At 34.2% G+C, this 12,220-nt stretch overlaps 1 protein-coding gene across 2 annotated transcripts in view; it reads right to left on the reverse strand.

The window, feature by feature from the left end:
• Nucleotides 1-3,529: 3,529 nt before the first annotated feature.
• Nucleotides 3,530-12,220, reverse strand: part of TRIM33 (tripartite motif containing 33) — a 116,189-nt gene continuing 107,498 nt past the window's right edge. The window contains exons 17-20 of one of the 2 annotated variants that reach the window (XM_025453452.3): nucleotides 11,917-11,991; nucleotides 10,055-10,207; nucleotides 8,579-8,629; nucleotides 3,530-8,499 (exon numbers count right to left, since the gene is read on the reverse strand). In XM_025453452.3, the coding sequence (XP_025309237.1) occupies nucleotides 8,287-8,499; nucleotides 8,579-8,629; nucleotides 10,055-10,207; nucleotides 11,917-11,991 (492 nt within the window). In that variant the 3' untranslated portion in view covers nucleotides 3,530-8,286. The remainder of the gene's footprint in view (nucleotides 8,500-8,578; nucleotides 8,630-10,054; nucleotides 10,208-11,916; nucleotides 11,992-12,220) is intronic. The other variant, XM_025453454.3, reaches the window with a different exon arrangement.

The following is a 12,220-nucleotide window of genomic DNA, read 5'->3' on the forward strand; positions in this document are numbered from 1 at the left end:
TTTGAGATTGGGTTTGGAGTACTTTTTTTAAAGATTTTATTTATTCATGAAAGACACAGAGGTAGAGACAGGGAGAAGCAGGCTCCCTGTGAGGATCCTGCAGATGTGTTTTCTACATCTGCTGTTTGCTTATAGGGTCACTTCTGGAGGCTTCACGTTTTAATTTTCCTCGATCCCCAAACTGGGATCACCCGCTGAGCCAAAGGCAGATGCTCAACCGCTGGGCCACCCAGGCATCCCTGAAGTACCTTCCTTAAAATTTTGAGTACCAACACTTGTTTAAATGCCTGGAATCATTTCTAACCTGATATACTTTAAGCCTTAGTTTTTCTGATGACACAGAGAAGTGTAAGTCGGGTTCCAAACCTGTTTTAAGTGTTAGCTTGCAGACACCAATTCTCAGGGGAGAACTTTTTTTATTCTTCCCTTAGCCAGTTTTCTCTTCTCTCTTGAGGTACGGTATTCTGGCTCATTCTTTCACTGAATGTGTCATATTTTGAGGTACCAGGTTTTGGAAGATTATCTGACTCTGACTTCACACCTATGTTGTGGCCCTAGTCTCCCTAAAGCTTAGCCTATTCCAAAGTCTTTAGGACACAAAAGGATTAGCAGAACCTTGGCAGTAACTGTCTTTTTCAATACTTCTTTGGATTCATACTTTTGTTCTACCCTCGTTTAAACCTTATTTTGACAACTTTCAAGTCTTCAAAAACTTGAAATAGCAATAAAATAAACACCCTACTTTTCACTAAGATTCACCAGTTATTTTGCCACATCCACACTATATCATATATATATTTTACACACACACCCATTTTGCCTAATCAAATGATATTCTTAGATATTTTATTCCTAGATATTTCAGTATGTATTTCCTAAAAAAAAGGATATTCTCCTGTGTAAGCAAGAAACTATTGTCACCTAAGAAAACTAAACGTTCCATATCATTAAGAATTCTATACAAATCTCCACAGATGTCTCTAAGATGGCTTTAATTTCCAGGTTTACTTAATTCAAGATCAAATCTAATTTAATGCATTACTCGTTTGTTTTGTTTTTTAAGATTTATTTTGGAGAGTAAGCATGGGGATGGAGGATAAGAGATGGAGGGAAAAAGCCAAGTAGACTCTGAGCTGAGCGCAAAGCTGATGCGGGGCTCAATCGCACAATCCTGAGGTCATGACCTGAGCCAAAACCATGAGTCCAATGCTTAACTGACTGTGCCACCCACGTGCCATTACATGTTATTTTTTGATCTATAATGGTCTCCCTACCTGTTTTACCCAACAGTTACTTTAAAAATTCACATCAGGCATCTTTGCAAATGTCCTACATTGCACTTTTCGGCCAGAACGTGGTCCTAGAGTCCCGAGATTGAGTCCCCCATTGGGCTCCCTGCATGGACCCTGCTTCTGCCTCTGCCTGTGTCTCTGCCTCTCTCTCTCTCTCTGCGTCTCTCATGAGTAAATAAATAAAATTAATTATTTCATATGATTAGATTCTCAAATATTTTTGGTAAAAATGTTACAGGTGATAAAGGTGGAGCTTTTGTTTTGTACTGGTCTCAATCTACCAATAAATAATGGTGTGGCTGGACTGGCCTCCATGGCCAGTTATTATTATTGTAAGACACTTCAGCAACAACCATCAGGAAACTGAAGAAATAAAGGTTTATTACTTACAAGACCTGGAAATCACACATTTCACAAAAAATTAAAGTGAAGCTCAGAGTTCATATAGGTAACTGGTTAACCAAAGTTTACCAGTTCAAACTAAAGTGTACAAGGCCAAAACTCATGATTTTTCCACCACACAAAATACATCCAGAAAGGTACCAATTTGGAAGTTCCATTCTGGTATTTCGCTTGGTTATTCATGGTCATAGTTCTGCATAACCTAAAGAAAAGCCAAGGCTAAATTTCTTGGAAAACAATCTATACTCAATCTAACCCACTGTATGCTTAACGCTGCTCAAAATGGAATAGTTCTTCCAAGGTTATCTATGGCTTCTATATTGCTCAACTTAGTGGCCACTTTACCTTCACTTCATCTCTTGCTCTAACACTTCATATCAATGATACTCCTTTTGAAACCCCTTATAAAACCTCTCTCATCTTCCATTATGGCTCCTCTGCCTTTCCTCATGACTAACCTACAGTCTTCTTGTAGAGTCTTTTTATTTTTTTTTAAAGATTTTATCTATTTATTCATGAGAGACAGAGAGAGAGAGGCAAGCAGAGACACAGGCAGAGGGAGAAGCAGGCTCCATGCAGGGAGCCCGATGTGGACTCGATCCAGGGACCATGGGATCATGCCCTGAGCCAAAGGCAGATGCTCAACCGCTGAGCCACCCAGGTGTCCCTAGAGTCTTTTTAAAATATACTCCTTAAAAAAAATAAAATAATAAAATAAAATAAAATAAAATAAAATAAAAATAAAATAAAATATACTCCTTAAATGTTTCCTCTGTTACTATAAGTATCCTACTCTTCTCATTCTATAAATTTCCTAGGCAATATTGTTATTTTTACATTGTTTTAGTTAACAACATTATGCTAATCGCTCATCTTTTGATAGGTGTTTGCTGAATGCCTATCATGTGCCAGTCAATTTCAATGATAATAAGATAGACGGGATTCCTGATGGATCTTGGAGGTTCTGTCTGCAGTCTAGTTATTTCTCATAAGCACCAGAACCATGGACACCTGCACCTTAATTTTCCACAGGTACCTTAAACTCAACATATCCCCAAAATGAACCCATTCCCCTCCACTTATAATCTTTTTTCCCACTCTTTTTAATAGGTGCATTTAAAATATGCTTACTTTCTGTTCTAAATCTCTCTAGTTTCCATCTCCACTGCCAGATAGCTAGTTTAGGGGTCACCTGGATTATTCACAGCCTACAATTCCCTCTCCACTTTCAATATTCTCCATAACCCATTCTTCACAGTTTAAAACGAACTTTCAAAAAGGCAAGTCTGATTATGTCCACTCTCCAAGACCTATTCTGTTCATAACTCTTCACAGGCTCTTTGTTGCCATCAGTGAAAGCCCCAAACCCTTTAACATGACTTTCAAGGCACTGCTTTAAAAAGGACCCTGTCTCAGTTCTCTAGCTTAGTATTTTACTACTCCAAGTTATACTCTACTCCAAACTGAACTTCTCAGGTCCTGGAATATATTTCTGTTCCCTTTCATTTTCAGACTTTTCTATATTTTATTCTCTCGTCATTCTCTCTTTGCCTGGTCTCCTATCATCATATTTTTAGGAATGAAAGAGATCACTTTCTTCATCAATGAAGTTTGGTGTTAGTCCCTTTCCTATATGTTTCTACCATATTGTGTTGATCCCTATCACAATACACATTGTTCTCAAATAGAGTCTAACCACTTGTGAAGGAAGAGACTCTATTTTATCTTGTTCACTTCTGTATCTCCAGTGCCCGGCACGGAGTATACATTTTTCAAATAAACTTAAATGATTAAATCTCAACTTAAAGAGGAAGAAAAAAAGGAATTCATTTGCAAACTTTTTCAATTTTCTAATTTAATAGAAATAACCAAAACAATGTGGCTTTCAAACAAGGCTTTAAACTAATCTAATACAACTTCTACAACACATTCCAGAGCATTATAACAAGAAATATTTACAGGCAGCTAATGTATTAAATAACCATGAAAAAGAAAATCTTGCTTTTAATACACACCAGCAAAAAACACAGGAACGGAACAATTAGAAACTGCAACCTTGTTTTAAAAAATTAAATATGATTATTTAGAGAATACAATACCACAGAAACAGCACTTTTTCTTTAAGAATCATATTGAAGGGTAGTTAATTATGTGCAAAAATAATAGTTGTAGTAATAGTAGGAATAATAATAATAATGAGGGGAGGAGACCAGTTGAAATACTGGAAGCAAGGAACTAGTAAGGCTGTAAATTTAACCCTTTCGTGTGTATGTCTACATAGAAAATTAACAGGCTTTCAGATTGCACATACCATTTTCATAGGCTTATATACATGTTTCACTGTGATTTAAAACATAGTAAATGCCTACATTTTTCAGACTAGGAGCAGACAAGCACTTCCTTCGTAAGACTGAAATTTAGGCCACACCTGAAAGGGAATATTGCAGTGGCACTTACAAAATCATTTCAGTGCCTTCCCACATACAAATTTGGTGAATTTAAAAGAACAGCATTTTTGACTTTAAAGATTACTTGCTAGAAAAGGGCTAAACTTAATTTTGTACATTTTGTAGTATGATTATGACAAATATATCCAAATTGACCTATTTTTGAAGATAATTTTCTCAGATACAATAAAAAATATATAAAAGACCACGAAGGCAAACACAAGGAACTAAGATGAAAGATATGCTTTACATGCATTTTGGCCAATAAAAGAAACCATTATATCCAAGAGTACATGTTGAAATCTGAAATGTCTATGTAAACTGTGGCATATAAATTTTTTTTTCTTAAAAAAGTACCTTCAATTTTTTTTTACTCAAATACTTACTTTTAAAAAAATATGCAACTTTCCCCAATTTTTAAAATAAAATGCCACAATATATTGTCATAAGCTCCAGCATACATTTAAATTTCTTATTTTTTTAAAAGATAGACTGGGTGATATGCATACAAACTTTCCTATAAAATCACCATCCGAGAGAGGACTATGACGTGCCTATTAGGCAACAGACTTAAAGCAGTGTTATTGCTTTATCAAGGAGGAGAGAACTGTGAGAAAAATAAAACAAAGCATCCAGGTTCAGTTCAAGATCAAACTGATAAACCTTGAAAACCTTGGATCATCTTCAGCAGATTATTAATACAGATGGTATGAATTAAGAATGATTGTTTTAATTAGGGGAGTTGGGGTAGGTGGATTTTATAAAACTACTCACCGATCCAATGCTGAGTATGCAAATAAGCAGTGCTGACTTCAACAAGAAATGAGATTTTTCTATTTCCTGTGTTGTTCATTGGAAAAGGGTAAGGGACTTAAAAGGCCAAGGAAGAGGGGGCCGCAGCATCTACTCCCGTTTTGGATACTAAGAGATTGCTGAATAACATACGGTAGGCCAAAATCCAAGGGCACAGTCAGAAGACCTAAATCTACTGGCTTACTAATACTAATCACTAATAATTACATGGCAGGATACCTGCTGAGGTAATTGATAAACCTACAATTTGTACACTATAAACCTTTGCTTCTAATTAAAAGCATTATTTCTTTGGATTAACTAAAAATCTCAAAAACCATTACAACAAAAAGTGAGAATTAACTAATATTATTTCAAATTCCCTTATATAAGACATAGAAGTCAGAAAGTACCTTGTTGATTCCAAAAAGACAAATTTCAACAGGGGATCCAATGCCTTATCATCTCTCTGTGGTCATGATTTGATATTTCTATATAGAACATGACCTATAATCTTACCATACTTTGGAATACTACATGCTTCACCTTGCAAAACAATTCTTTTACTCAGTGAATCAGCTGAACCAAGTGCTAAAACAAATACAAATAAAGGCCAGTAGAACAGACTGAGGAACACTTTGTTCTTAGTGTTCTAATGGGCGATGGGAACTGAAGTACTACAAAACTTTGCACTCTTCTTTAAGAAAAAAAAAATTTAACATCTCCAAATCTAAAATACTGCCTTTTAACAAAGAGTAATTAAATTGCCTTCAGGAATTGACATTCAATGTTTGTTTTTGAAAAATAAACTAGTAGAAAAACATGAAGATATCTGAATACCAATTTAAGTTTTTATATTTTTTACCGGTTATATTAGATAGTGGCTGAACAAATCAGCTTAAGAACACAGTGATTAGTGTACAAGAAAAAAAGCTTCAGTGAAATCTAAACCCTCATTTAAGGGTGGTTGACAGCTATTTACTTAATAGTAAATTCTCAGTAGTATGAACTGTCTTCTATTAAGAGAAATGGAGCATATTACACGTTGACAATAAAGTGGCTTTTCAAAAACCAATCTCAAAAAAAAAAAAAAAAAAAAGAATTCCACCTCACATAGAAAGGGAACACTATCTTTTAAGGCCCCAAATATCAAGAAATAAATATTTACTTAAAATTTAATTTCTCCCCCATGGATAGAACCTATGTATAAGACTTTTTCTAAGAATCATGAAAGGATTCATCTGAAGAGCAAGTGTAAAATATTAGAAATCAATGGCTTGACAAAAGGAAGTTATACTGCTACTCAGTGCTTTCCAAAACGTGCCCTTAGATATGACTCCTGATAAACTGAAATCATAAATGTGGTGGTAAAGAGGGAAATACACATAAATAAAGCATTTTAAAATGATTCTCTCCCTCGTTTAAGAAAATTCTTCTTACGTACCTGAAATTTGAGTAAAATGATAAAAGTTTGGTGTAAATTTTAAAGCTGAACTTATAACAAGAAGCTAAAAAGAAGCCACAGAATGAAGTTAGTCAACAGCTGTAATAAAATCAACACCACTTACATACACCATCAGAAGGCCTGAATAATATTCATGTTTACCCCCAACACTTGTTAAGAAAAGAAAAACCCAAAGGAATTTGTATAATAATTTCTTTAGAGCACTTTATTTGATTCAATATGCACTAAAAAATATTTACCTTAGACAATTATGTCAAATAATTTTTACTGAGTAGTCTACTGTCCGAACTGCAGAAGCTGAAGTTTTAAAAAGGCAAACGATTTGCCACAAATCTGCTGACGTCTGAAAAATATCTAATGGCAAGTCTTCTATTTTGGTCACTTTATATTTTAAGGTGTCCATACAAAAGTAGGACTAAATTTTTTTTAATCCAACAAAAGAGAAGCCTGTACACAGTCTAGAACACACATCTTGGATCTGAGCATCACAAATGAAGAGAAGAAAAATGAAACCAAGCCAAGGTGGTTTACCTGTCTCAGGGGCTGAACTCAGGGTAGTAAAGGTGGGTTTACTCCAGTAACCATTCAAGTGGGGATTGGCTCATTTTCAGGATTTACTTACAGGCCTCTTCTAAGTCCGTTAAGCCCCCAGTCCATGCAAATGTCCCACTTGGTGGACAGATGAGTAATCTAACCCCACCGGGTTTATTTTAATAGTTTTGATATTTAATAATAAGCTGCTTCTGAAGATTTTCTGAGAAGTCTGTTCTCTATTAAAATAAGATAGAACCTCAAAATATGAATGTGAACATTAGAAATAGACAGCATATATTACAAATCCATTCTTGATAGGAACATTAGTAAGAATACACATTAGCTTAAAAAACAGGCTCAGCAAATGTTGCTGATCTGCCAGAAGTTTTAGTTCACTATTTACAAATAAGACAAAGTGAAATACAGAAAATTTTACACATTTGGTAGTTGACAGATTATTGTTTGCCAATAGTGGTCTATCAGAAAACTGATATGAAGGAAGACTGGATAAGAGCCAGTGGTCACCTTCTCAATCAAATTTAAATGTACAGAAAACTAGATTAATTTTGAAACAAACATTCTGCCTTTGATGGGAGTAACTTTATGATTAAATGATCTGACTGGGAAGTGCGATTCCATGGAAGTGTTTCTCTGGAAATGACTACTATATGATCTGCCACTGAAAAGTTACCATATTTATTTCAGCAGACCATTAAAATTGATTAAATGATGATCAATGATGTTTCCTAGACTCCAGGTATAAATAGAAAATAAAACTACTGTTGAGTTCTTTAAACCAATATAAAAACTAAGGTCCAACAGCATCAAAGGGAGAAAAAATATAATGGCATGATTCAATGCACATCTGCATTGACATTAAAGCGGAATCTGAGCAACTTTGATTTTACCTAGAAAAAAAACTGGTATGTATGTGTGTGGAAGGGGAGGCATGGAAGTCGTTTTTAATAGCTGTGCACTCTTGTCCAAGAGACAATTTATCAAACGACATGACCTTCAAGTATTTACTTGTACACCAGCATCCTGCAGCAATCAATACCACATGATCACCAACATCTGCCATTCTAAAGAACCACCCTTTTTAGTAACAGAAATCTTCAAATCATTTCACTTTTACTTTTCGTTTTTTACTTTTAAAGTTGCAAATAGAGTTCTCTCCCCCTTTCTTCGCAAGAAGTGACTTCTGTCCATTACTTCAATCTAATACTGTGTAAAAGCTATCAGCTTCGTCAAGGAGGTGCCCATTGCAGGCAGGATATTCCAGCAACACTTAAATAAAAAGTTTTCTTTTCTCTCTCTTTCTCTTTTTAAAACAATTATTTAAGTTCATGTCATTTTACTTTATATGTACTGGTCTCTCATCTGACTTTAGGCGTTTTCTGCGGGGCTGTATAAAGTCTTCGTCAGAGTCCTCAGTTACCTCACCATCATCCTCTTCCTGCTCAAACTCTGGCAAAGGTGCGAAGGTCCTGTCTGAGTAGATCTCTGTGAGTTTATCTTCAAAGTACAATGCAACTGCTTTCCCTGCCTGAGCTACTTCTGAATCAGCCTGCAAGCAAAAGATAGGAATATTCACCTATTGGTAATGCATATTCCTTCACCAAGTTTGCATGGTCTGAAAAGCTTACCTTCAAATTAATCTCTTGTGTTTCTGCATAAACTTGAACAACTTTCATCATCTAAAAAGGATACCAGAGTCAAAAAAAAAAAAGGGAAATTATAATCCTTTCTAAAGTTATGAAACTGCATAGGATTGGTGACGAAAGTCAGCCATATTAGGGGGAACAAATTGCTATAACCAGATCAAGTGCTTTCTAAAATTCTATGGAACATGGAACTACTTTCTTTACAACGTTCTGTTGCTAAAGCTACTGTGAAACCTCAAGAATGGTTTCAAATTCTGAATTAGTAAAGTCAATCTGAAATGGAGGTCAAGTGAATACATCAATCTAATTAAGACCAAAAAATAAATCATTTAAGAAATGTTGCTTTTTTAAAAACTACCAAACCATCAACAAACCACTTATCAGAATTCTATCTGTATGGCAATTTGTTAACCATAAACTATTTAACTATCACTAAAGCAGATAAAATGTGTCTTCCTTGCAAATGTTAGCTACAATTCACAAAAGCACATTTATTTGAAAATAATCTAATTGGATTACAAAATATGACAAAAAACTTAGGACTGTATCAATTTAACTTCAAGTAAGTAAGGTTTTACTATACTCTCTGTGGTATACTACTACACTATACATTTAACCTATAAAGATTATTTTTTTCCCCAAATTTTAAAAAGATCACCTAGATGCTTGCAGAGGTAGCTATGAGTATACTTTAAATGATTCAACATGCTTTTAGTAATAGTCATATGGCACCAAATTTCATCAGCAATAAAGAAGATCTTTTACGCTTTTGATCTTTCTAAATATTCTGTAGATTCTTATCCAATTCCATTTTCTTCTCCTAGAAAAATGAAAATCTTCCTTAACCACAGGAGACTTGCCTTTTCTCAAAGAAAACAAAATTTCCTTGAAGGAGTTATAGATCACATGTTCCCTCAAGGATAGCCCATCCTTATCCTCAAAAAATACATAACCAAAATTAATGAAAGTCTTATTGCTGAGATCAGAAAACTTAACATTATATACTCTGGCCTATGATTCAAGATGAGCCACCAGAGATTAATGATTTTAGGGTTCTACATTTAATAGACTAATATTATTAACCTACATTAAAAACAAAATCAAAGGAACCAGTACAAATCCTTTTTCTAAATGTACCCTATCAAATATAAGCTGTTTATAATCATTTCCCACAAAATATACTTAACTACAGACTACTCTCTATACTTGTGTATCTCAACCCTCAACTTATTCAAAAAGGCATATCCAATATACTTCAAGTTATACAGAGTAAACATACTTCTTTAGAGCTGCGATGCAATCAAATTTTACTTTTGACAGAACTGCAGCAGAAAAAAAAATTTTGAGTCAAATTAGAAAAATCTTTTGGAAAGAAAAATAAGATTTAAAAAAAAAACAAAAACAAGCAAAAACCGAAAACTAATAATCCAAGACTTTATAGTTTGGAAGCTAACATACTTCATTAAACCTTTCACAGTTCTTGAAGATCAAACGGACATCAGCCACAAAGTCATCTGGGATTTGGTAGTGTTGGGAATGTTTTTTCTGAAGCTTCTTTTTCACGGTGGATAAGTCCATTGGTTTCTTTATAATTTTATAGTAGTTTGGTATCTGAAGAAACAAATAAATAGGGATATATGAGGATTCTCCAAAAATGCCAAACTGTTTTATTTGAAAATGCACAGCATATTGATTTTGGAAAACAACATATGTTAATTATTGAGTTGGCTGCTTGCAAATTTTGGGTATAGTAAATGTATTTTAAATCTTATGTCCAATCATCTATCATAAAAACTAAATCATATTCAGAATATGTGGCAGTCTAGTGCTCGCTTCGGCAGCACATATACTATAATCAGAATATGTGGCAGTCTAAATGGTTAATGAAAGTCCCAAAGCTCCATCTTTGGTAAAGAGCTTTGGAAAGAACACAATCAGCAAGGGTAGCCAATGACTACTGTTAAGGACACAACTGGCTCATCATAGTTTTATGACAGCCAGGGAGTTTTTTTTTTAAAAAGGAAAGAAAAAATAAAAAGAACTAAATGTATTATTAGTAGAATGCTATCTTTTAGAGGCTATTAATTTTATATCATAAAGAACTCTGGACATAAAACAACAGAGGGAGAAAGAGTATAAATAACACAAGTAAAATTGTATTAACCCTTTAATAGTGATCATGCCAGGGAAAGTTCTGGCCCCAACTTTTGGCCAAAAATTTGTATCCTTGAGAAACAAATGAACTTGGAGAGCTATATAAACAGTTCATGAAAAGAAATGTTTGAAAGTTATTTTCTACTGTAAAGTCCCTGAATTTGAAGACAAACTTCCTAGTATCAAATGATTACTATTTGCATAAAACACCTTGTGTCCAGTAGGCCTTTTGTGCTTAAAACTCATTTCTGAGCCTACCCAGGAAACAAGTCCACTATTTAATATTCTATAACAGGTTTGGTATTAAACAGTATTTTAATTCAGCAACTGACGGTGAGCAAATGTATATAGCCTATTCTCATTCCATTTATGAAGCAGTGAGCACCCGATATTCCTTTTTTGTATGGGGCTTTAGAGCTTTTATTCTTTACAAAAGTCTCCTTTAAGATAAACAAAGAGCACGGACTTGCAAATTTTCAGTCTTTTCTTAACCTTGACTATTCTTTATAAAAGTGGACTTATCTTCATAAGATAATAGCCAGTGTGAAAGATTCAATTTTATATTTTTATTCAAATTAATACTTACATAGAGAGATTGTTTTCTCCCCAAGGTACTGAGCCTAGAATCACAGAACTGGAATTTTAGAAATAATTTAGTCCAATACTCCCACTGTATGTTTAAAAAAGTAGAGGTAGAAAATTATGTAATTTCCCCAAAGTTATTAGGCTGGACTGGGAGAAGAAGTTAAGTCTTCTGACTCTTGGTCCAAGATTCTTTCCATTACACCTATATCCCTTATGTCCATTTTAAAAGTGAAAAGGTACACTGAAATTAAATCTTCATGACAGCAATAAAACCTTTAAAAAACAAACTGCGATTTTGACAAGTTAATCTCACATCTACAGAGCCCTAATAAAATTTCAGATTAGTAAGTACTTAAAACATTATCAGATATTGTGCTAAAGCATTCTATAAAGGTATCCATCCTATGTGTCTTGGAATATCCAAAATGGGATAACAAATAATAGTAGAAAAGAAAACTTGAACCTTGGAGAGGTTGAGATTATTCAAGAAGCCTGAGATAAGAAGTCTTAAGGCAGAGCCAACACTCTTAAGTCTTATACTACCCTTCTTCACCAGAAATGTCCTAAAGTAAACAACTCACCGAAGCAGGAACTGGCTCCTGGAATTCAATACTTAATTCATGGCAATAGAGGTAAAGCAGAAGACGTTCACATTTCTGGCCCAAAAAAAGAAAGGAAAACTCATGAGATGTTTTTTCCCCTAATAAGACTCTTGAGAAAGAGAACTTTATCACTACAAAGCATTACTACAATAAACTGAACATATGCCTCCTATATATTGACTTATCTAACTAAATACACACACTCAAAGAAAATCGTCTTGTTTCCCATTTAGTTTTGAGACCTCTGTTCTGCTTTAAATGAATTTTATCAGTGCTTCTGTTC

Source organism: Canis lupus, chromosome 17 (genome assembly GCF_003254725.2).
Source record: "Canis lupus dingo isolate Sandy chromosome 17, ASM325472v2, whole genome shotgun sequence".
In the NCBI taxonomy this organism is placed as follows: domain Eukaryota; kingdom Metazoa; phylum Chordata; class Mammalia; order Carnivora; family Canidae; genus Canis; species Canis lupus.